General features: G+C 39.9%; 2 protein-coding genes across 2 annotated transcripts; one reads left to right on the top strand and one right to left on the bottom strand.

Moving 5' to 3' along the window:
- Positions 1–220: 220 nt before the first annotated feature.
- Positions 221–18326, bottom strand: gab3 (GRB2 associated binding protein 3). The gene is given in 17 exon segments (XM_037749691.1): positions 221–1262; positions 2622–2741; positions 4217–4301; positions 5567–5657; positions 5905–6103; positions 6106–6159; positions 7264–7313; positions 7479–7602; positions 7605–7655; positions 7658–7722; positions 7725–7942; positions 8033–8189; positions 10482–10613; positions 10616–10645; positions 10648–10780; positions 15649–15866; positions 18152–18326. Coding segments are annotated over 16 exon segments (1809 nt in total). The 5' UTR covers positions 15829–15866; positions 18152–18326; the 3' UTR covers positions 221–1142.
- Positions 18327–20210: 1884 nt separating this feature from the next.
- radx (RPA1 related single stranded DNA binding protein) lies at positions 20211–26297 on the top strand. Its single transcript, XM_037749689.1, has 16 exons — positions 20211–20257; positions 20539–21270; positions 22105–22247; positions 22336–22528; positions 22622–22730; positions 22889–22989; positions 23109–23228; positions 23494–23589; positions 23685–23852; positions 24071–24228; positions 24304–24446; positions 24569–24616; positions 24695–24801; positions 24886–25122; positions 25622–25804; positions 25948–26297. The coding sequence occupies exons 2-16, from the start codon at positions 20670–20672 to the stop codon at positions 26082–26084; spliced, it is 2544 nt and encodes an 847-aa protein (XP_037605617.1). The 5' UTR covers positions 20211–20257; positions 20539–20669; the 3' UTR covers positions 26085–26297.
- The last annotated feature ends 386 nt before the right edge of the window (positions 26298–26683 follow it).

Genomic DNA, 26683 nt, shown 5'->3' with positions numbered 1-26683 from the left:
ACAAAGAAGTGGATGGAGAGTTCCTTCTATACATTCCAAAATATGTGTTGCTATTTTATTTCTACTTTTATCTATATGTTTAACACAATGTATTACATATTTTCCTATATGGGAAAGGGAACCTTGATGAGGTGGGGTCTTTTTCATTTGTTTAGGTGTAATTAAAAAATAATGTTGACTGGTGTGTCATCTGTTAATTAAGGAAAATGCCACATTTTTAAAAAATATATATAAACTTTATTTATACTTATCAGAGCATAGAAAATTGAAAATGCCAAGGGGGGGAGGGGACGGACGGACACATACACGACAAAAAGACATAATTAAATAAATAACCAAAACACAATAAATTAAAAATGTAAGGAAATGGGGTTGAAATGATATCTGTAGAGGAAATTATTTCAATATAATTTTTGACATTGCTCATAATGATGGTTTGCTTTTGTTGAATTTTGACTCATGGATGTGATGTTTAGCTGGAAGCAAAATAAGATTAGTCACAAAAAAGAGTCAGAGGCCTCCTCTCTCTTAAAATCAATAAAACCAAAGATAACATTTCCAAACCTCAAGGAGGTTTGTGGGGATGTACGGGAAAACAATGTCTATGACTTGTTTCCAGAATCTATTGTAGTAATCACAGTACCAAAACAAGTGAAAAGATCTTCAATATGAAGGTCACAGAAGGAGCAGAAGAGGGAGATAGCTCAGGATGGATCATTTTGGTTTATGATATATAATGAGGGAGAGAAATATATATAAAAAATGTCATCATTAAAATATTTGTCTTATTTACACTCACAATTACTATACATACAGCAAGTCTCACATTTTTTTCTTTACAGTGAAGCAATGATTATGCCCTTTTCAGTATTTGGTAAAACATTATGCTACAGTAAAAATCCTCGTGATATAGTGCACAGTCTGGTATTATTTACAATATTGATCTACTGATAGAGAAAGGTTTACAGTGCAATTTTGTGTTTCCACCCCTCAGACAAGCATCTAACTTACTTACTCTTGTACTTTTATTTCAATACTGTTTTTCAAAGTGCTTTTAGATTGTTTTTGGTCCTCTTCATATATGTCCTCTTCGCTGGTGTTATTGTTGGTCTTCCTGATTTTTTTCAGCATGCATGTTCCATTTATGTTTTTGACTGCCGCACATCTGTCCACTCCATTTTTGTGCTTTGCAGCGCCTGAGTCTTCTTCTCATCCACCTGCACGTAATCCACTCTGTGGTCATCAACAAGATAGGGCTTCTGCTGGACACGGAGAGGGAGAGATGAGGAGACACTGAGTGATACGTTTCCAAAATGAACATGGCTCTGCTTTACTTGTACGAACAATAATCATGTTGCACTTAATGTATTTGATGCTCCTGAGTGTACTGTACAAATCTTTGGGATCATATCCTCGATAACGCATTTCTCATTGCAACGTTACATTTTTCAATACTATAAGAGTCAACTGTTTCAAGATGTCACAAGTAACAAATCTTAAAATATGTGTTTTGTTGTCACTGCTTACAGACAAGTTGTTGGTGGGTTTTTTTTTACCTGTGGAGTTAGCACTCATTTGGTCGTTTCAAATAATAATAAGTAATAATAAAGGTCAGTGGAGCTAATATTGTAATGATATACTCCTTCTCAGTGTGGGCTGGCTGAGCTGAAGTAAGTTTAAAAACATGATTAGTAACACTTCATTTTACAGGTTCACAAATTTCATGGTAATTAGGTGATAATTAGCAAGTAACCTATTTGAAATTTCTTTGGAATTACTGCCAAACTACCCAAATATTTAACTCAATCGTTATCAAAAAAGGCCTTTATTATAAACATTATTTAATAATTATATGCTAAAATAGCATATAATGGTTTAAATAGGGCCCTTAGGCTTGAGAAGCAGCTGTGCGCTGCTCTTCATCGGAGGTGGAAAACCAAAACTAATAGAAGACAAATCTGATCAGGCACAAATCTCACCATTGTGTGACTTATTGTCTACACAAATGTAACCTGGTAGCTAATGTAATGATTCAGGGAGTTTTTTAAAGAAATTTCAAAGTAAGGTATTTGATAATTATATCTATTTACCAGCAGACATGGAAATAAAGCCTATGCAATTCACTTTGTATTCTTTTCCTGGAAAATATATTTAAATAAATTACCAGCTCTTGATACTGCTTATTAGGAAATAGCGTATATAATTATTAAATAACTATTTATAATAGATATAAATGATAAATAATAAAATTCCAGAGGCAAGTCCCAAGTCAAGACAGCCAAACAAAGTAATTTTTGACACATTTTGAGGTAAATATTGGGGTAATTTGGCAGTAATTCCAAAGAAATTCCAAATAGGTTACTTTCTAATTATCACCTAATTACCATGAGATTTGCGGACCTGTAAAATAAAATGTTACCAAAATGTATTTTACAATATCAAAGATCATTCATGTGTGGTGTTAGCTGTCCGTTCTCTCCTACATCAACAATGTCAGAGTATCAATATCCAGTTTAGAAAAATGAAGACCGTCCACAGAGGCTACAGTTGCACAGCGGAGTTTGTACTTAAATATGGAAGATATTATTTTAATTTCTGTCATTGATCTGATCAGAACATACCTTCTGCACAGGAGAGGGGGACGCAGAATTGAAATCCAGTGACAAATAGTCAAGGTTGGATCTTCTCGCCCAGGGTTGAATGGCTCCATCAAAGGTGAGAAAGAAACTTTGCCTTGACTCCTGTCAGAGAAAGAAATGGATGAAGTTCAATCATCACTGTTCCCAGGTAAAAATGATCTGAGATACCTTCAGTATAAGTTATTTTCACATGTGCTGCGTTATCAGTAAATCAATCATTAAATAAAAAGGTGGCCTTAGACTGTCCATTTTCAGATTGAGTTTAGAAAAAAAACAGGAAAATCCTAAAGTGCATCCACTTGCAGCCTGTCAGCATGTTTTTGTACAACAGGAGATACAGTACATGACTAATATGCTTCCCTCATGACTCTTCTATGACTTTATTCCAGGAAAATCAATTAAATATGCAACAATTTTCCAGGAACCAGCCTCATACAGCATCACACTTTTAAAAGGTCATCCCTAGAGATCCTCACGCGATTACAGTTTGCTGAGCAGAATATTTTAGAATCACGTAGTCACTACCCACACCTACATTTTTAGCTGTGCGGAGATTCAAGCGCATTTCTCTGCTCACAAACGGTCCTACAATTATAACAATGTCAGACTTTGTTCCTTGAGTGATTTCCAGAAATATCTAGAAATTTGTTTTGACTACATACAGTTGATAATAAAAAAAGTCAATAGTAAATTAAAGATTTCTGCCCACATGATGAATATTAAAACAGTTTTATATTGCAGTGTTTAGGCAGCAGATCTGCAATATTATCACCATATGATCACACACAGGATTTACATATTGTGGGGGGAAAATGCAATCAATGTACGTGAAAGTGGATGATTCATTATGTTGATACAAGCTACGTGACAAAGGGAGGTGAAAATATCTTTATGGTGCATTATAGGAAACACAGAAATGCACAGTAAAAAGGCCTGCTGTCTCTGAATTGAGTCAGGCTATACATTACATCGGTGCTGTAGACAAGACCACCTAAACCAAGACCAAGTCATGACCAAGACCAGAGTGTAACGAGACCGAGGCGAGACAAGGCTTTTTGACGGGTTGAGACCAAGTCAAGACCAGACCAGTGTGAGTCCCACACTGCATGACACACTTAAGATAAAATGTGGAACATGCCTCAAATTGATCGAAAAGATCCACATTCCCATAAAAACACCCACAGAAAAAAAATGAAGACTCCTTCATTCACCTCTTTAATTGCCATATACACTGTGCGTGTGTATGTATATATAAGTGTACCATGATGTCTTGATAAAAGAATCAAACAGCATTGCAGAGGTGAATTTTATGTGTGGGAATGTTCCTTTGTTTTCTTTGAGCAATCACAGTAATGATGTTAACAAATAAATCAGACAATGCACAGGCAATTTAGTGATATCCACGCTGTCATGGTCTATAATCCACAGTCATCTTTGTCTGAGACCGAGACAAGAGCGAGTAAAAACGCGGTTGATTCCGAGACGAGAGGAGTGGTCTTAAGACCGATCTCGAGTACTACAACACTGCACTATAAATGTATTGTTTTAAATGTGTTTTCACAACTGTAAATAGTTACCATTGCAGTGCAGTTTGTGTCTTCATCTCTTGGATTGTCTCCGTTCTCAAGTCTTCTGTCAAGAGGTGAATAGTTCTCTGAAAAACTGCAATTACACAATAAAAACAAGAATTTATGTCAGACTAGCAACCAGCTGTGAAGTTTTACAAACAGAAACCGAGAAGCAAAACAGGACTTCTATCGATACCTTCAGATGTGGCATTATGCTAATAAAAAGATGAAAAAATATAACACAGCCAAGGACGGGTTTGATAGAAATTTTTAAAAAAGCATATAACTCAAATACTGTTAGAATCATTTCATGTATGTATAAAGGGCTATTAAATCTTAAAATACAACATTATATAATAATTGTGTATAATAAAGCAAAATGGGAGAAGGAAGCAGAGACAATCATATCTGAGGAAGAATGGACAACAATATGGTTGTGTCAATGGAAATGTACCAGTTCTCAAAATTGGAGGGAGTTTATTTGGAAAAGTCTGATAAGGTATTTTGTTACACCTTCTCGGAAATCCCACTATGATGATAATTTCCCAGCTTGCTGGAGAAATTGTGGAAAATGTAAATGCACATCAGTACCATGTTTTCTGGGATTGATCTGTTATTTAAGATTATTGGAAAGGGATTCATAATGCCTTACAAGATATTTTCAGATGTCATGTTCCCCTGAGGAGTAGACTTTATTTTTTGGACTTATGCCTCAAGAATGGTTGAAAAGAGACAAATATTTATTAAATATATTGCTGGTAGCTGGTAAAAACATTCTTATGAGGAAGTGTTTATCACAGAAGAGCCAAACTTTAAATGCATGGATGGACATTACAATGGACATTTACAAAATGGAGAGGATAGAGGATAACAGCATATGTTAACCATAACTTGGAATTATTTATGTCAAGCTGGGAAAACTGGGTTAACTATGCAACAACCCACAGGCCAGATTTTATTTTTGCAAATCTTTGATTGTATGGAAATGAAAAGATCACTCCCTATTTGTTCATAGTTTTTACTGTTTTGTTTTTCTATGTATAACAAATCTTAAAATACGGCACTTTAGACAGATATGGGTGTGTGATGTATGTACACAGGGTCTGTAACTCATTTCATGCAAGTATATTTGTTACTAAGTGTCAATAAAAATATAATAAAAAAGAAGCAGGATATTACCCTTGAGCTGTATATTTTTAACCAAGGTAAATATGAGATTTAAATTGTCATAATTTAAAAGGTAAAATCAGAGTTTTAATGCTTAAATGGCTGTCCCATAACTGACACACGTGACTTGAATCTGCTATTATTTCCTATTATATCCACTTTGTGGATAAAGAGACCTTTTTTTCCTCTCACCATGATTCAGTCATTGCTCTGCTCAAAGGAAGATGAGTGGGGCACTCTGTGATTGTAGAGAGGCCTCTCAAGTCAAGAGGTGGAGGTCGAACTGTGAACCCAGAAAAGGACAAAGTTACTGGATCGGCTATAATTCTGTAATGTGCAACGGAAAGGCCAGCTTTCAAAGGGTGACACGTAGCAAAGATGATTGTGTGGGAAAAAAAATCGATGTATCTGATATCTGCGTGAATCCTGTACTGACATTTCCTTAGCACAGCCAGGCGGAGGACTGGTGTTTTCCACACAATGTCAAAATAAATGTAACATGAACCAATCAGGACTGTTATGACACACACCTCTCCTCAGGCGAGGCTTGAGATGCCGATGAATTGGAGGCGGCGCGAGATCCCCGGGTTGACCCATCAGTCTGCCGGAAGTCGCGGGGCCTCATCGTTTGCAGTTTGGGATTGAGGAACTGAACGTCCTGTGGTGCTCATGGGGAATGTAGCCGTCGCATTCAATGGTGGCAACGGAGGGGAGACGGGACGCCCATGGGGGACATATGACTCATCCTGGTAGCTCTGAACTTGTGTGGTATTTAAACAAAGCGGCTGAAACACAAAGCAACAGGAGGTCAGACAAGTGCACCATCTTGACATTTTGGTACACATTCTTAGTACAACCCCTCGGGGTGCTAAAGTTGTACATTTTCTTCTTTCTTGTTGTAAAACTTTTTTTTAAAAGAATAGTTCTACATTTTGATGAGTTAGATGAGAGGATCGATACCGCTCTCTACGTCTGTACGGTAAATATGAAGCTACACCAAGCGGCTACTTAGCTTAGCTTAGCACAAAGACTAGAAACAGTGGGAAACAGCTAGCCTGGCTTTGTCTAACGGTAACCAAGTCTGCCTACCAGCAGCTCTAAAGCTCACTAATTAACACGTTATGTCTTGTTTGTTTAATCTGTACAAAAACGAAAGCTGAAAGTCATGGGTGGTTATGTTTTGTTATGTGCTGGACTATTTCTTGGCCAGATTCACTGACTTCCCGGTGTGTCACTGTAAGGTTGCCCTGGCAACCAGCGAAGACTCCACGTAGTGATATTTTTTTAACTAGGATGACCCGCCCTACTCTGCCTCTGATCTGAGCCTCTGACCCTGATATTCTTACCTTAACCCTAACCAATCTCACTCCTCATGCCTAAGCCTAACCAACCCAACCAACGAGTACGAGCCAATCAGAGGCAGCATAGGGCAGGTCATGACTTTGCCATCCTAAACCCTAAACAATGTCTCTCCTCATGCCTAAACCTAACCAATCCAACTAACAAAGGCAGCGAGTACTAGCCAATCAGAGGCAGAGTATGGTGGGCCATGCCTTCGCTATAGCAAGATTCATAATTGAGCATCCCGGCTGTAGCGTTACCACCAGCAGAAACACTGGGAAGTTACTGTGCCTGTTTTACAGATTAAACAAATAGGATACTGTTTCCAGTCTTTGTGCTAAGCTAAGCTAACTGTCTCCTGACTGTGGCTTCATATTTAAGGGACAGAGTGATGAGAGTGGTATCAATCTTCTCATCTAATTCTCGCCAAGAAAGCGAATGAGCATATTTCCCTAAATGTCAAACTATTCCATAAGCATGAGGTTTTATTTCAGCAAGATCTTGATTGAAAACATGTTTTGTTTTTCTGCTGTTGAGGATTCTCTTACCAGATTTAGACTCTGCCTCCTGTTCCTCATCGATCTGCTATCAGCATCTCCTAAAAAAAAATGTATGATTGGCATAATGACATTAGTTTTACGTTCTCAACCCTTTACACTCAGCTATTGTCGACATTAATCCGTATGCTGCCCCATCATAATAGCACATAATAATAGTTTGTGTATTATGCATACTGTGAGACAGCCGTCCTATGAGGACATACCTATTCTGAAGTGGTCCAGGCTTGACAAAGAGGTCCTCCGGAGACATAACGCAGCATTGTTTGTGAAATGCCGTGCACCTGTTGCCCGCGGCCTGTGTAGCTCCTTCATCACTTTGCTGCTCTGACAAAGTAATTAGACTTGGGTGGCAGCGGAGGAGCCGTGTGTCTGTCACTCGTCCACCTCTGAACGACGCAGAAGAATACGGTTGTTCGAACTGGAAGACACTTGTGGCACAGGACTCAGCGGAGAGGAAGAGGACGACGGCAAAGCCCCGGAGGTGCACGGAGCGCTGAAAGGAGGGTTAGTCAACCTTCAGTGGAGGAAAAGAGACGGACTGTGGCTGGCGTGGAAGATGGAGGACGAAGAGGAGTCGGTGAAAAGAGGCGAGGGGACGATGTCCTTGACAGTGTCGTCTGATGACTTCTGCTCCAGAGAGATCTCAGAGTTTGAACAGCTGTCGTATCTATGCAAAAAATGAAAACATCGTATTTGTTAAACATGAATTACTGCCATCATTTGTCTTGTGTCAAAGGTTTTAACAGATTGTACATACCTACTAGTGCTCACACTGCCCGTCTCACACTGTGAGAGAAATAGGTAGTCCAGTGGGTGACCGGATTCTGGTTGGCTTGATACAGACACTCGATCAGAGCTGTCAGGTGACGGATGAAGGGGGGATGGGGTGTGAGGAAAGCCTTCTTCTGAGCTCTCTGTTGAGAACAAGCAGAGACAGAGATCATGACGTTTCTGAAATGTTACAACCACTATAAGAACCATCATGCTGACACCAAGGGCCAGCTGAAACATGCAAACCAATACACAAACAGAGGTTTCTCCAGGAGACTGTAACTCAAATTTACGATAGTGCTGTAAACGGAGCGGGTGAATTTGAAAAGACGAATGGTATTTTTTTTTTTGCAGGCACCTTGAAATTGGAGCCCTGTTCCCTCTTTTGTTTATATGTCCTCCAATCTTTTAGTCAGATTGGCTCGCTCAGAAATGTGTTTCATTCCATTTCACTCAAGCCGCGGAGTCAAGGCTCTCGCTGCAGAACCATGTTGGGGAGGGGGGGAGAAATCCCAAAGTCTTTGCATGTTCTCATGAAACATTTGCTACCCTTAATAGACGTCTGTGCTCTCCTGTGGGTGCAGAACAACCTTTTATATTCTTTTGCAAAAAGTCATGAGGTGCCATCGCACAGAAGTCTTTTGAGATCCAGGCAGTCCTATTCTTTCAAAACCCTTGGTTGAAGCTACATTATCTGTATCACAGTGTTTATTGTGTGGAATCTAGTTTCGCATTATAATCGACTACTTGTGTGTGTTTTTCCTGAGAGCATACATGATTTAAGGTAACATGCAGGGCAGCGTGTCACAACATCTCCTTCACACAGATGACAGTGTTCTAACAGATGTCTCCTCACTAATGATCCCTGCTTTCACTGGAGGCAACAGTAAAGCAAAAGGTCAAAGCATCATCACCCTGGACATAGATTGATAGGAGTTGGTAATAAAAGCAACGCTTAGTGATAGAAGATGACAATTTAATTCTGTGCAGCCCCAAGCATGTTCACGGAAGTGACACAAAGATCTCATTATTTATCTGTTCATTTGGATGGGACCTCAGCTCCCTGTTGATCTGCTGTTATCTCCTCTAATACAGCTGCAACGTGAGGCTGCGTGACAGGCAAGTAGTAACTTGCATCTTCAGGTCTGATATGCGGTCACGTTTTGTCTACCATGCTTGACTCATCTAAATTAATTTCCATTACAGAGGAGTGGTGTGAAAAACTGTAGTTAAAAATATTTCTATATTTATAATGTTACCATTTTAAAATAATGCAATAATGACTTGTTTTTGTTGTTGCTGCTGCTGTAGAAAGAAGACCAGATATGATTTGTATCAAAGGGTTTTAACCACATGACCACGTGACATTTTGTAGATTTGGGAGCTCACTTATTGAGAAATCTATCTGTAAAGTGCACAGCTCTGTATCAAGCACACTGTGCTAAAATGGACTGATAAAGCAGCTGATAAAATGTTTGAAGCACGGATCATTCAGATAGATGGCAAATCACTTACATTTTCCCTCAGGTGTTTTTAAATGTAGATAAAACACTCCCCACTCTACCAATTTTTTTAAAATAATGCAAAATACTAGGACACCGTGGAAATATTCCAGATGTTTTGTGCATCATTTTATAAATGCAGCCTGAAACTGGTATCACTGGGAACTCCATTAAAATTAAAAATGTGTAAAAGAAATGTAGTAATGAACGAACACGTGAGTATGGCAGTTTTACATATTCTCATTTAAACCTGCATTTGTACATTTGTAGCAAGATATGACAAATTGAAATTTGAGGACTTTAAAGGTGCTAATTGCGAGATTGGGAACATTTCTATTGCCGCCGCATGGCTCTCAACATGGAGACGGCTGAGCCGGCGGCTCGTGCTGAGTGGTGGCTGTTAGCTAGTCAGTGGGGCACATGCACTAAAAGCATTCGCAGCTGGCCCGGCTATGTCAACAAAGCGTGGAGAAGCTCGGATTACAACACAGAGAGGGAGAGCGACTTCATTCTCTGCTCAGGTAGACATTATTCCTCTATATCTTTACATAGCAAATAGATGTTAACTGTTATATTAATACTCTGGATATCGTATAGAGCACCTTTAATGCTGAACAATGATGTGAGTCGTCGGTAAACTGCGCCCTTATGTCTGAACCCTGTCTTCTCTGTGAACCACGCTGCACCAAATAAACAGTTTGTCCTGACCTCATTCTAAAGGTTGATTTTCAGTTCGCCACTTCCTTTGTGGGGTTAAGTAACACCAGTTTCTTCTAGACCAGCAAGGTGAATCTACTGAACTGCAATAAGTGAATGGTATGACCTTCTGTTTTACACCATTATGTTGTGATTTTTAATGAGACAGGTATATTTTAAAAATTTTAAGCTTTAACACGACCACATTTTAAGCTAAATAGTAGTGTGTGTGTTTACCTGCATCCTCCGGGCTCCCAAACTGGCAAATTTGACTGATGCTACTGATCCAGCTGTTCATGTCCTCCTCAGTTTTGGCCACCAGGTAAAAAACACGAGATGAGGTCTTCACCACAAAGAGGTGCTTCCCTGGAAGTCTCGCTTTATCCTGAGCTGCCCGTTAGCATTTCGACCTCACACTCTTTCAGGTCGATGGTGCGGATTGGCTTTTTGGAGCTATTGCTTTGATAGTACTCCAGCACATCAGGGTTGCCGCACATGCGACCTCTTCGAAGCACAAACCAGCGTTTCCTCCACGCCTGCAATAGAAAGGGAGCAAACAGTTCATTATGGAGTTAATTTTAAGTTTTAACTTTGTCCTTATACACTGTGTTTTATTATTCACAGTGCTGCATACAAATGCAGCCACCTAAAATTCCCCCTCCCAGCCGGTTCCCAGTCGGTTCTCCGGCCAATTCCCAGCCGCTGGGAGTCTCCCTCACCTCCTCCTGTTTTTTTGACAGGGTGTGTATTATAACAAATTCTTTAATTCTAACAGTTACATCTCCCTTTCCCCCACCACCACCACCATTTTAGTAGTCATGACCAGTCATTGGAATCAGATCACAGCTCCTGCTACAACAGCTAATTTAGCAACTTTACACTTGTTCTTTTTGCTCTTGATATGGTCAGTAAGCGGGAACTTCAACTCAAATTTCCCAGAAGTACAGAGAAGAGGAAGTTCACTGTATTTAGCAGAAAATGTCTAACACAACGAAAGAGTTATTTATACAGTACTTGGTCACTTCTTTTTTACTGAGGACTTTACTGAAAACCTAATACTGAAACTGTTAACAGATATTTACAGCCCTCACGGCATACAGGGAACCAGTCGTCAACCCAGTCGTGTAGGCGTCATAAAAATAGCAATGATTAAAACTAGTCATAAGAATATTAATGCTGGATGTACCTTCTCACACTTGGGTTTGTGGCTGTGTGCATTGTCGGGTGGAGCCTCGTCTGATATATGTTTGTGGTGTGAACTTGAAACAAAACTTTGTGTGTGTGTTCTGCATTTGGGTAATCAGCTCCTGCACAAGTCAGTTGGTAAGATGTGTTTATACCAGGAAATGGTTAGACACGCCACATTTACCGCCAACAACACTGCCAAGTTTCAGAGGAAACCGTAACTAAACAGATGGCTATTTTGAATATGGAAAATTGAGATCTGAAAAATAAATTGTTTCGTATATATATATACTGTAGGTGCTGGTGAATGTAGAAGCAGATCCATGTATTGATGCCGATACCGAGGTTTTTATTGTTGTTGTGATCTATTCCTTTTTTGTGCAGAGAAACAACAACAAATTAATGGAACAACCTTTAATATAACTTTCTTTCACATAAAAAATATTGTTTTTTATTTTTATTTTTAATAACTAACATTTAGCCGGAGCAAAATATATGTGACACAACAGATAAACATCTGCCACTGCCATCAGCAAATGCCAGCTTATTTACAGATAGGCCGATGGCAGTCAACAAAGTGAATATCGGCCCATTCCGATGTTCGGCCGATAAATCGGTGCATCCCTAGCTTCAAGAGGCTTCACTGTTTTCATCAAAGTGATCTTTTCTTTCTGTTACTTGCAGGCTGAAGCCCATACCCCCCCCCCCCTCCCCCCGGTGCATATCATGCTTGTTTAATACAATAACATGGCTAACTAGGAAATCACAAAAAAAACAAGCTGACGTTTGGCAAAAAAAAAATCTTAACTAAGTTTTAACCAAAGCTTTCAACCATATATCATGGTCTTCCTCAGCAGTAGTTGTCATTCTGTGACCTCAGTATGGAACACAGGTGGTCAGCGGTGGTGGCAACTGAGCAAACGTAATCCACTGAGAAACACGGTGTGATGCTGGTAAATGGACTTTGAGTTGAGGTTGGGTTTTTTTTGTGGTCAAAATTTCCAAGGTCAAAAATGAACATTCACGCTCAGGCTGAGGTTTATCTTCACAACACTCTGAAACAGAATAGGCCTTTTTTTTCACAGCAGGCATTTTGACTTATCATAGTAGGAAAAGCATAGGTGTAACTAATAACATTAACGATGACGCTGTTGTACTCAAGTGTCCCAGTGAGCAGTGACAGCGTGACAGTGAGCCAGAAGGAACAACACCGAGGGCTTCGTCCGAATTTGCATACTATTCTTTACATATTGAATATGTGTACTATCGTTCAACATACGTTTGTGTGTATAAGCGTAGCATGTATCTTTTCAGACGCACTGAGCAGTAATTTACGCCGTCACTTCCTGAGAGCCTCCTTGTCGGTTGGAGGATGTGTAACCATGGTAACCCGTTCCAACCTCATGTGAGAATCAAAGTCCTGAATAAATTTAAAATACATATTACACCTAAACAAAGTGAAATCTTATACTTACAGTTAAATTGAAGAATTATTGATGTTACAGAGGTTTCCCGTCAACGTCCTTTATGAACGTTGTCGTCACTACCCGCATTGCATTGTGGGATATTTATGCCACCGGAGTGTACAGCGTTTACATACTGAAATATTAAGCAATTTTCATAATATTGGTTTCGGACATACTAAAATATTTCACATTACTGTTTTAGCATACTAAATAGCATGTCAGTATGGAATTAACGGACGCAACCCAGGACCCTGAAACTGAAGCAGCTAGATGGAATTCAGCCATCAGTGATTTTATTATTTACACCTGTGCTTTTCCTACTGTGACATGTCAAAAATGTTTACAGGTTAAAATGTTGCCAATATCCATTCTCAAAAGTCTTAAAATTATAGTATCAACAATGCTTAGTGTGCAATATTAGATGTTTATATACAGTATCTAATTCATGAGATTTTCAATAGTTTCTCTTTCAATACTTTCCTTTTTCCTGTGTGACCTTGAGGAATGGAAATTCTATACAAAAAAATAGTGACAGTGAGCTCATATAATAAAATATATGTCCACAAAGGCAGCAATCAAGGGATATGGCAATAATGTACTGTATATACTGAAGATATGATGAATAGAAAACAGGCCATCGCAGGCAGAACAGACTACCCAGGGTGGCCAGGCTGTGTTCACTTTGTCATAACAGAGAGGTGGAGACAGAACCTCACTTCTTACTGTGCTGTGAGAAACATTAAGATTTAAGAGTAGTCTTTGAAAAAACAAATAACATAAACTGACATATTTATGTGGGGAGAAAAATAAATGTGCAACATCAATTATTCAATAATATGTATGTAATTTAGCTTTGGCAATAATGTAACCTGACCATTCATGCCCATAAAGCTTATGTGAATTTGAATATATTTCTTGATGCAAGAAATACTAGCTCATGTGAGTGAGGGCCAACTTCACTACACACTGTAGTGGACAACCATTAAAGCTGCAGTGGGTAGAATTGGAGCAATTATGATTAAAAAAAGTTATTTTTATAAAATGGTCACTATATCCTGACAGTAGTGTATGACACAGGTAATCTGAAAAAAAAAATCATGTGCCTCTATGTCCGCCGGTGCTTCTAATGGCATCTGCAAGATTTAACAGACCGGAGGAAAACAACCAATCAGAGCCGAGCCTTGCCGTCTCTGAGCAGCTGTCAATCACTCACAAACTCCAATCAAACGGTCAAACTAGGCAGACATCTAGACGTCTTGAAGTGTACTGTTTAGCTGTAAAATGAGAAAGTTTATGACCCGGCCACCATGTTAAGATCAGTTGAGGAAATACCTAGCACCGCCCACCAGCCGAAGCACACTTTCTCATTTTACAGCTAAACAGTACACTACAAGATGTTTCTGAAAACATTTTATGCGAGAAATAGGCATTACAGGAACAGACTATTAATTCATATTTGATCAGTGCTGTCTAGTTTGACCATTTGATCAGAGTTCGCGAGTGATTGACAGCTGCCTCCGTTGAATGAACAGCCAATAGGAATGCTCTCTCTCTAAAATGACCTGTGATTGGTCAAAGTTTAGATAGATTTTTAGATTTTTCAAAGCCTGAAAACAGAGCCATGAGGGGATGCAGAAGTCTTTTCTCTCAGAACACTTGCATTACAATATGCTGAAAGATTATTATGGAATCTTTGCACCATGATGCAGTGAGTGGAAATGCAATGTTGACAGAAAATGACACAACAGAAGTTTGTCAATACTTCTATTTCTACAAAGTAAAACCAAGATGCTGCAGCCAAATACAGCAACTAAACAACCCTCCTTTGTGAACACCACCAAAACACTCATAACATTGTTTTTCTTCTTAATGCTGTCTGAAGACTTTCATTTCATCTGAGAACACTGGACACATTTGACTGTGATGATTTAACAGCATGTGCTTGACATTTGAATACTGAGTCAGATAGTGTGCCTGGCTGCCCTCACAACAGTCCGAAACACACATGTGTTTACTTTGTTCTCTGGCATCAACAGGATTTGCATACATAGCGTGCTGGTGGCTAAAATAAGTATCTATTTCCCGCCATGGACCCCATCACTGCACACCTCCACCGACCCCATTCCCTGCACTGCTGTTGACAAATGATGGTCCTCCTCCTCCTCCTCCTCCTCCTCCTCCTCCTCCTCCTACTCCTCCTCCTCCTCCTCCTCCAGTCGTACAGAGGAAGTGCAAACAGCCGTCATTAACGCTGCTGGACTATTTCTGCTTGTCACTTAAGTCTCTGTCTGACTGCTGCTGACATTACTTCCCAGTTTCACAATGCACACGCGCTCATCACACAAAACACATACACACACAGAGCAGAGTGAGTGGGCCAGCCCAGCATTATCACATGACCCCCAACAACCACAAAACAGTGCTGTGTTTCCATGTAAGCATTTACATACACTAGCTGTAAGAAGTCATTTCCATACATATTGTTGACATGGTGACATATTGTTATTGCCATAATTTAATTGTTGTTCTTACTATTAAGCCAGAACCTAAGGTGTTATTATAGAAATGAGGAAGATGACATATAAAGGAGATTGAATTACAGCCCAGTTTCACAATATGTAAATCATATTCCACACCATAACACACGCACACAGAGATACAGATCACATAAACACAAGGCTCAGCAGCACAACCTGGCATTCCTACCGCTGGCAGAGGACATAAACAAGTGTCCGGTGTGCACTCCTACTCACAAATCTCTTCAGCTTCTTCTCCGGGGGGGATTTAATGAGCCATCCGGACCAGACCACATCCCCAGCACTCATCTTGACTGCAGAGCGTGTCGTCCTCACTACGGTTGCTGCTGCCACTGCTGCTGCTGCTGTGAAACTGAGTGCACTGCGAAGCATATCCTGTGTTCTGGTATTCAGCATAGCCACTCCAAAAGGAGGAAGTCGAAAAATTGATCACACTGACAGAGAGAGAGAGAGAGGGAGAGGGAGAGGAGGGGTGGGGGGGGGGGGTGGGGGGGGGGGGGGGGGGGGGGGGATAGAGACAGAGCATTATGTGTTTATTTTCTCAAGTGCTCGGGGCAAGAAGATGGAGCCGTTGGCTTAAATACTACACATAATGAGGTTTGACAGGTTTGAGGATTAAGTTGTATTGATTCCTGTAGCATACAGGGGCTGAGTCACAATGCTGTTAAAAGTTATTTTCTTAAGGTTCATGTTTAATACATGTGTTACTGAGTTAGCTGTTATTATGTTTGTTTGTCCAATGTGGTTGCTGAGGATTACAGGAATTGCCTGTGTGTTTATGCTTAATGATAAACAAATAAGGGCTGATTTCCATATGAGCTTTCACGGACGTGTTGGTGCAGATATAATGATATTAATATTAGTGGCACCACCAGCTTGTTTTTCTTCCAGTGCTCAGCCCTCAAAAGTAAAAGGTTAATAAGGTGAATTTAAAGATTAAAAGGACAATGTACTGAAGAGGTTTAGAAAGTAACTTCTTCTGTTAGATTCACACTTTACTTTTGAAAAACATTGTAAGAAAGGTTGCAAGCTGACATACATATTTAAAAATCTCTACCATTTTATGCTGCAATAGTTTTATGCATTCCATGATCTTTTCACATTGGACATATTTTGTAACTCCTCAGTCACAAGCAGCTACTACAACAATCAAGCCTCTCAAGATGATAAACAACCATGCAATTCAAATTTTGCATAGGACGCCGATAAGATCCCAGCACTGCCATGTTTGTGAAGAATTTTTATTTTATTAGATAATATTATATAACATTTGCATTAATGCCTATGAATGACCAGGCTCCTGAGGTGCTGATATGATGGTAGGTTACCTCTCAGGGTTTCTGGATCCACCTATGAGGAGCTGTAAGGTGGCCTTTCCTCTGATCATAATTCTAACCTCATGTTTACACAGCTTTGAAAGACTGATCGGTCATGTAGTCATGGATGATGGTGCTTGTCATAGAGTTTTATGGTAATTTTACTCTTACAGCTCCTGTTATATATCAATATACCATATGAGCTTTATAATGTTTGTGTTGTTGATAAAGTCAGATTTTTGCTGCCCCCATGTGGCCCAAGAATGAATTTTTACAGGTTTCAGATCTGCTGAGTCTGCCACCTATTAGTATACTTTAAGGTAATAGTTTTCAAAGTGGGGTTCAGGGACCCCCAGGGATCCTTGAGGGGGTTACAGGGGGTCCCCAGCAAAAAGGGGGAATCATTTATTTCCACTATAAATCCATCCATAAGTGCCATTAATTAATTGATAAAATATGACATAAATTGATGTTTCGGTTTTAATTTGCTTCTTTATTTATCTTTGTATTAATTCCCTTATTTACTATTCTGTTTACTTTTCACTATTTATTTATTTATTTGCATTTATTTTATATTACAGCTATCAATATATTTGTCACATTTCATCAATTAATGGCTGCATTTATTTTTGATATTGTTTTTTGCTGCATTTGGTGATATATTTGTTTATTTATCGAGTCATTTATTTATTTATTCATTTTGGCAAAAAAAAAAAAAAAAATCCACCCATAAGTAACACAATGACAGAATATATGACAATTTTTGTCATGGGTTTCATACACTTTCTGTAATAAAACATCTAAAGCCAAAAATCATATCCGATGGGGGTCCGTGGGCTAATTTGTGTCACTTTAGGGGTATTTGACATAAAAAAGTCTGGGAACCACTGTTTTAAGACATTAGCAGTAGGCATATGAACAATGTTTGAATTGAGGTGGTTGTATGATATCTGACAGAATAACAGCCTTTCATTTGTCAGCATATTCATCATGAGGTTCACTGTGTAAAAAGTGACACCATGCCCACAACTGCCACATTTCCAAGACACCCATCAATAACACGATAACAGCTCTTGTGATTGGCTTTTAACAGTCACAGAGTAAACTATCCACAAGCTTACGTGGGAGAGATTATGTTCAACCCAATTTAAAACAATACTTGTCACAGCTTTGGCTGTGCCCCTGCAGATCAGTGTTTCTTGCGTTTCCAGCACCTCCCTGTCTGTCTCTTCCTGTCTGTGTCAGTGTGCGGGGCGCCCGGATCTACACACACCTGCCATCAATCGACTCATCACCCCTTCCAGTCTGCTCACCTGTCTCTCATCAGTTCATCAGCTCTGTCTAGCTAGTCTTCACACATCCAGTGCCAGATCATTGTTTCAGCTACTGTGGCATATACTCGCTTCAGGCCTCTGAAGTTTTTCCTGTTTTCTGAGAACTATTCCTCGTGTTTGTTTTGGAGCCTGACATTTTTTTAATTGGAGCCTGACATTAACCACTTAATAAGTGTCTGGTGACGTCATGTGTTTTAAACGCCTGGTGGCCTTAGGGGTTTCACAGCCAATCAATTTAGACTATAATCACCCAATCAGACCACACTAATCAAGCACTGATATTCGTTGCTGTTTGTTTGAGCAGCCAAAGGAAAATCCCAAGTATACACTTGGGTGTTATTTTTTATTATTATTTATTTAAACATCTATGTTCAAATATGTGAAGTAGAGTGTAGTTATAACAGCCTTTTAATACGTAAAGGCTGTTCACAAATGAACAGCCTTTACGTATTGTTGACTGGATAACAGCTTGCCTGCTGTTACTGTAACATTCCTGAGGGTGGCAGCAGAGGACCATTTATAAAGTAATTATTCCTTATGGCCATTAAAAAGCATGGGATTATGACTAACTCTTTCCTATTGTAAGGAATCCATTCTAGTTTTTGTAAAACTGTGTAGATTGATGTTATATAGTGTTTATTGATATAGTAAAAAGGTTCACAGTCCATTTTTCAATTGTAAGTTTATTTAATTAATATTATATCACTATAGTCAGTGTCCATCACAATGCAAAGATTACAATATTAGATTTCAAGTAACCTGTGTGTGTGTGTGTGTATATGTATATATATATATATATATATATATGATTTTATATGATGTATAATAATACTCCCACATGTTTAATCAAGTAAGGTTTTGAAAACAGGTCTTTCACTTGAGAGTATTTAGTGCTTTAACTTAAGTAAAGGATAAGAATACTTGGTCCACCACTGAGTGTCACACATAATTGCATTCACACATCCATTTAGTTGTTTCATAGTATTCAGCCTTTAACTACACTGACAACTGAATACCAGGCAACATGAATAGTTAGAGGAAAGTGATATTAAACTGTAAAAAGTAATTAAAATGAAATGCATTAAAAGCTGTAATTTTGTTGTTTAATTAAAAGCTAATCCCATTTGGTAATTTCCGCATTTTATCTTGTCACTCTTACAGCTCCTGATATGAGAGATAATATGTGAGTGTTGGTAATACAGATGATTTTTGCAGCCCCCATGTGGCCCTGGAATCAATTATTGCAGGTTTTAAAGCTGCTCAGTCTACAATATTTTAGTATTCTTTGGGCATTAGCCCAAACAGCCTTTTACTGTTTGCGGCCCTAAGACAAATAAATATATCAATTTAAAAAAAAAACTGTTTCATATAGTTGCAAGTGTGAAATCAACAAGCAATCAACTTATTCATTTTTTTTTTAATTTGCCCTCACTGTATAAAATGACGTGTGGTAACCTCTAGAATAATCACAGAACCTTTACAGCCACAAACTAGAGACATAGGGCATTCAGAGGATGGTTGGCTTTCCTAGGTAGATTGATAATAAGAACAGGAGTGCTCTCCATCCAATCGCAGAAAAATGCAATTCTTGCAGAAATCTCCAAATGTCAAAAGTTTTTGAAACCAAATCACAGCATGGCTTTTTCTATGGTGTTCCTCAAGGTCTTGGTGTCTTAATGTAGTATTTTGGAGGGATTTGTTATCAAATCTCGAGTGGTACAAAAATTGTTAAATTTAGCACCAAATCTGTGTAAACTCAAAGATTGCTGCAACAATTTATGAGACATAATAGAGCATGGGAATGGCCATCACATACTTCTATCATAATGTTCTAAACCCTTATACACTTTAACAAGTTATTGACACACAGTGCTGAGCTGCATCTCAAATTAATCTTCAGCTTTCAGATGATGTACACCCATTCTATGTGACATCTACTGTTGACCTGCTATCTCCCCCTGAAGACCCACAGTTCCCCATATAAAAGACAAAAACTGCTCTATTGTGGCTCTCAGAGGGTTAACAGAGGGTTCTCTTTCTACATCCATGCCTACATTTCACTTGTCGAGCTGATGACGTCAGGTCAGTCCTTGCTCGGCGCGGAATTTCAAAATAATAGTTTCCTGTTCCTGTGTACATTAGCCGGCTAGTTTCTAGCTCAGACCACAGTACTCGGTATGGTAATGTTAGACATATAAATTAAAGTTAAATATTTTAACTTGGGCTGTATTTCTTTCATTTTGCTCACTTTTTAGTGTTGAAAACAAATAATGACGCAATCAAACTGCGCCCGCGCATTGTTTGTAACGTTAGCCGTTAGCTAGCTGTAACGTTAACTAACTGTAACGTTAACTTCGTTGGCACAGTAACCGTTGGATTGTTGTCTGGTGAACTAGCTGTAGTAAGAGAAGTCTACTCTTACATTCACTCAGATACTACTAATCATTTCTCTGCAGAAGTTTAAACGCGTGTAGGACATCGCTGCTACTAGGAGGAAGAAGTTAGTTAGCTAACGAGCTAACATGAGAGAAGTTGGTGACAGCAGCGACTTTGTCTATCTGACATCTACTAGTTGACTCACCGGTCCATGATGGAGGAGAACTCGTCTTGTTCTTCGCTGGTTCCTGCTCTTTCTCCGGTGTCTTTCCTCCAGAGGACGTTGGAGCGGTTGTCCTCCTCACAGTGTGTGAGAGTAGACTCAGAGGTGTGTGCTCCTGTGGCCGTCATCGCTCTTCAGCGGTACTTATGTGAGCAGACTGAGGGCCAGCAGCAGCAGCAGCTGGACAGCTACAGCTACGACGTGACGGTCACTGACGGAGTGTGGCGGGCCAAGTGCTTCCTTCACCCTACTTTAAACCACTTGGTGCACACTAACACCCTGAGGACTGGGGCTGACGTCCACATCACGCAGTGTTCTTATGTCTACAGCGAGAGGAGACTGGGACACGGGTATATCTGCATTGAGCAGCTCAGATGTGCTGCAGAGAGGTCTGCTCTCCTGGCACGAGTAAAGGATGTCAGCTCACTGCCCATGTTGGTCAAGCACGGCATGGAGAGGAGTGTGTTGCTGCAGAGTGATGTCCCCCTTCAGGTGAGCCGCAAACATTACCTGTGTCTGTGGAACAACGACGACCCAGAGGGAGACATCTGGACCTCAGGGTGTCCCTCCTCTGACACAGTGCTGGACGGTGAGAAGATCCCTCTGTCACACACTGATCTGTTCACATGGCTGCATCTGACACTTGTCTTTTCAGCTGCAGGGCTGGACAAAACAGATCAAGGCATATATATCACAGTATATTAGACCCAATACCTGTAGAATTGTGACACTATTTTTAGGATGACATTTGGAGCAATCACAATATGTTTTTGCACAAGACAATTGAGTGAATTTAATTAATTGGATGTGATGCATGGCAGCAACTAACAATTATTTTCATTATCAATGTATAGATCTTTTTTTTAAATCTACCTCCCAGGCAAACAAAATTAACAAAATAGTGAAAAATGCCCATCACAGTTTCTCAGAACACAAGGTGATGCCTTCAGACTGCTTGTTTTGTCTGACCAACAGTCAAAAACACAACAATAATTCATTTATAATAATGTAAAACAGAGAAAGGCAGCAAAGCTGAAACTAGAGAATGTCAAGCTTTTTTTGCCTGTTGTTTCTACATTTTCTGTTGATGGATCACTTGACTAATCATTTCAGCACAATTCTGATGACCAAGCAGACCAGACACATTATTGGTCACTTCACTCAGCTACAACAATGTAATGTGTTTAGAAAATAAATGTAACTAATTCAGGTATTGAGACCTGTAAAAGACAATTTCAAGATATTGCAATACCCACAATCCTAGAAAATATGTACAGTCTTACACCATAAAAGCATTATATTTGTTGACTAGAATATTTGGCACATTTGTGACTCTAATGCTTCTCCTTACAAAATGTATTTAAGATTTATTTTGGATGACTAAAATGCAGAGAAAATCAATGCAATGTCTTCTTTTCAACAGTATCCAAGATTACTCTTCTTTGTAGTCTGGAGTCGTGCTTTAGACAGACGTGGAAACCTCTCCCTCTCCTAGTGAAGATTATACACAAATCCAGATTACGCTATTATGGGAAGTTTGGGCTCAAGATTGATTATTCCTACCAGGTTAGTTTGGAGCTTCAGTAACAAGATGTGAAGAGGATGACAGAGTGTAGTCTACTTGTTTTTCACCTCATGCTTTGTCACATTTCAGGCATACTTTGAAGTCGCTGACCAGAGTGGGACGATGTCTCTTGTGCTTTGGAATGAACTTTGTCCAGAGTTTTACCAGAGACTGAACGTAGGCACTGTGTTGTACATCCAGCATTACACCTTGAAGCAGAGCTATTCAAACCGGTCACACCCGCAAATGGACCATCACAGACTGAAGACCTTTAACTCTTTAGGTATGTGTTTATTTTTTGGGTTGTCTGAAAGGTCTGGTGAAACCCAGTAAACCTCAAGCTTAAATGTAATATCTTCATATGTATTTTTGCAAGAAATCTGCCTGAACCCTCGCAACCCTGCGTCAGTCATCACTGTGGTCTCATCAAAGAGTGTTCTGCCTCAGTGGGGACTGCCTGAGGTTTCCTACCAGTTCACCACCAGGTAATGAATTGGCATTAATCTAGAGGTGTGCATGCTATGCTATTTTTTTTTTTTTTTTTTTTTACTGTTTTGGTTTCTACAACTACAGAAGACATACTGACTGATTTCAGTTTTTTTTTTTTTTTAAAACAGCTTGATGTTATGAATATATCTTACAGGTCAGAGCTGGAAAAATTAATCAACAATTCCTCATGTGATGTCATCGGTTTGGTGACATTTGTTGGTCGTGTTGAAAGGGTCAAGAGTAAAGGGAACAAGGGTAAGAAATGTTCATCTATAAACTGGAAATTATCTTTTTCAAAAACTGAAGTAAAGCTGATGAATTTCCTTTTTAAATTTGAATTCAGTTATTGGTGATTGACCATGTTCACCTTTTAGGTCCGGAAAAATACTGGACGTATCGCTGGATCCACGCGGTGGATGGAACATCCAACCGTCCTTTTATCCTGGAGGTTTTTTCCTCTTCCCAACCAGAAGTCTTCAGTCGGATATGCCCAAGTAAGTTGCTCGTGTCTAGAGGGTGACCTGCAAAACGTGCGAAAACTTGCAAAAACCCTCACGAGACTCTCTGCCCGATGACCTATCCTATCCTTAACCATTCAAGCTCAACGCTTAACCTTTACCATCTCGCGAGAGTTTCTCAATTTGCGTGTTACCTTCTAGACACGACCAAGTAAGTCAACTGTATCGGCTCCTATCCGATAGCTCTGCTGCCACATTTGTAAGCGTTTTTGCTGTTTTAATATCATCATCTCTTCCACAGTGACCTACCTGGTGTGCACTCAGATGCGAGTTTGTCAAGTGGAAGGCTCGTTGCCCTATCTCACCAGCAGCTTCGAGACAGAGACGTTCATCACAGGTTAGCACAGCTGTGACAATAAGTATCCGATAACGTACATATATATGTATAGGTGGTGGCGGTATTGGTCACTATATTATCTGTCTCCACAACAGGCTACCACAAAGGTCAGCCATATGTGAGTGAACCCAGAGTGAAGAGCTTCATCCAGTGGACCAAAACTCTGAAGGACAACATCGTCCTCCAGAAGACTGCTGTCGGTGGTCATTATTGCTACCCTCGTCCCCCGCAGAAATATACACAGTCAATGGCAGATGCCTCAGGTGTGGGAAAAAAACACAGAATGGTTTTATTTGGAAAAAAAAAAAATTGTTTTAATGTCTGTATCTTAATGTGTATTTGCAGGGAGTTCATCTTTATACATTTTTGTTAGAATCTTCAAACGCTATCCTTTCAAACTGCCCATAAGAAGACTATTTCTAGACATCAGTTTGGCCCGTAAGACTTAAGTTATTTTAAAACATTTATGCTCCATCTTCAGCTCAGGCTCCTCTAATTGCTGCGGCTGACTTGAAGAAGGAGTTAGAGACCCTGCAGTACAGGGAACATAAAAAAGTTGCAATTCAAGGACAGATCACGGCAGTGGGCTACGTTAAAAACCCAAACGCCACACAGTCTCAAGGAACAGAAGAGACAGAGGTAATAGACATTATTTCAAAGCCAAGAGTAGTGACCATTAAAGATGTAAAATAAGTAATAACTGATTTCCTGCAGGCGCCAGATGTTTCTACTGATGCGTGTGAACAAGCCGTACCAGACGCACACGATCATCCGTCAACAGCTGAGCAGGCCAGTTTAACATCTGCCTCTGCTGAGAAAATCTCAGCAAGAGGAAGGAAAAGAAGAATTCAAACAAGGTATGATTTCATAGATCTGTGAGCTTGATAGTGTATCAATAATTGTACTATTCGTGGCTAGTAGGAGCACATATCTAGGAGAGTTTTAATTCATTAATGAAATGTAAAATATGTTTTTCCAGAAAAGCCACACAGCCCTCTTTGAATCGTGGTGGCGCGTCAGCAAAAAGGTACTGAAAATCCAGCAGGTAGTATTCATCAGTAATCCACTTCAGTCATTCTGAGCTCATTTGTTTCTGCTCCTACAGGAGACGTAAAGATACAGAGGAAGGACGAGAGCAGGAAGAAGAAGAGAGTGACTCTGGAGCTGAGGAGGCTCAGGAAGTGGAATGTAGCCAACAACTGCAAAATCAAGGTGCGTTACTGGAACTACAGCTTCACCGTGGTGTACATTACCCATTCTGATACACTGTCACACTGGCGTGTTTGTTTCCACCAGACTCTGATGCAATATCTTGGGAAAGCAGCAGTTGGCCGAAGCAACGACAAGAAGTGTCTGAACATCTGCGTCAAGGCGGTCTGCACGGGGACAGCGTGTCTCAGAGGTTCACGTTTGACGAAAAGAACGTCCTCCTGCAGCGAAGTAACCTTCAGCCGACGCGGTGGACACCAGACCACAGCTCTGACGCCATCCCACCTGTGGTTTGTCCAGGATACTACCAAGTAACAATATTAGGTATCGTAAGAATTACTCTGATCTGATCTTTGGTGTTTTAAAGGGTTAGTTCGGATTCACCAAAGTCACACAATAACGCAAACAAACTAACCGATTGAGGCAGCGGTAGACCAGCCATCCCCGTGTCTTGGAAGGTTAAATTACAGTTTATGTCAACGGAGTCTGGTGGCTTTGAAGAGAGCATTGATAAAGGCTTCAGTTTTCCATCGGAAAGGGCTGTGACGGCGATGTATAGGTGAAAATATTCTAAATATAGCGTACACTTAAACTGATATTGATTATTTTTAGGTGGGCCTTACTTTTAGGTAGCCAAAATACATTTTGCTGCTGCCCCCGTCCATGGAAAAGTAACTCATACAACCCCACTTCAAAAAGTCCGAACTATCCCTTTAAAAGATGACCAAAATGACGCAAAAAAATCTTTTAAAAATGTTTTTTTGTTGTTTGATTGTCGGCAAAGAACGATGATGACGACTTCTTTGTTTTATCTTTTTGACAGGCATAAACAAGCAGATAGCCGTCGATGCTGCATATGTTCCTGTCATGAGCTCAGACGAGCCCAGGGCTGTCGGTCTTCCTCAGGATCCCCATGGCAACACGATGCTGTCCTGCCTTTCGTCAGGCTTCCTCTGTCCGCTCAGTGACGCCGACAGCCACAGCGAATCAACGTTTCCTGAGCCAGGTAGCTACCACACCGGTGGGAGGGGAGGACCAAACCCCATTCAGATCAGCCTTGCTTTTCCAACAGACCCGGGAGGTCTGTTATCACTAACACAAAGCATCGTATTTAGAATCAATGTGACGGGTGAAATGTTTGTTTTGCAGAGGAGGTGTTGGCGACCGCCAGCGAGCTGGAGGACACACATGTCGTGTGCATCTTGGACCTTTGCCATCTGGGCGGAGACGAGGTGGAGGTCCTGATCAACAAGGTGTACAGAGTGACAGAGGTTTCTCTCGACTAGGAGGTACAGAGGAGCAAGTGATCAGCTCTGTGAGGATATCTTCTAATTATTATCAGCATATATTAATCATGTTATTTTGGATAGAAAGGGCAAAGGTTTTAGATTTGATACTTGTAAATTCCCTGATTACCTGTAACACATGTACAGTAAATGTCACATAAATCTTTATATAATGCTTTTGAATACTGAATTAAAATACTGAAATACATAAAATTGCATATTTTATTACCGTCAGAATTCAGCTGTGTATTTACTGCGACTGACAGATTGCTTAGGCTACATATAAGGTGTCAGCTTAACACACACTGCAAGTTTTAACTCCTCTAACCAGCAAATCGGCGCTGTAGACTAGAATTTTGAGAAGCGAATGGTATTTTTTGATGACTGACATCAAAATGAGTCACTGTGAAAATCACATGGAGGTGCGACAGTAGCTCATATGGGCTCCCCTCTGCTGTGAGAGAGAAGTGTGAAAAACTTGTTGCACAATATTTTATGCAAGAACTGATGCCAAACCTTTTTCCTCCTCCTAGATTAATACTAGCGTGGCTCTCTGATGTGAAAAAATACAGCTTTTTGCTTTAAGAACACACAGTTGA

Source organism: Sebastes umbrosus, chromosome 17, assembly GCF_015220745.1.
Source record: "Sebastes umbrosus isolate fSebUmb1 chromosome 17, fSebUmb1.pri, whole genome shotgun sequence".
Taxonomy (NCBI): domain Eukaryota; kingdom Metazoa; phylum Chordata; class Actinopteri; order Perciformes; family Sebastidae; genus Sebastes; species Sebastes umbrosus.
This window is presented reverse-complemented; position numbering and strand designations above follow the sequence as displayed.

Bases quoted from the DNA above. Each gene is read 5' to 3' on its own strand.
- radx (XM_037749689.1), top strand. From the start codon at position 20,670: ATGATGGAGGAGAACTCGTCTTGTTCTTCGCTGGTTCCTGCTCTTTCT. The intron at 22,248-22,335 runs GTTAGTTTGGAG...GTCACATTTCAG, and splicing joins AGATTGATTATTCCTACCAG to GCATACTTTGAAGTCGCTGA. The intron at 24,802-24,885 runs GTGCGTTACTGG...TGTTTCCACCAG, and splicing joins CCAACAACTGCAAAATCAAG to ACTCTGATGCAATATCTTGG.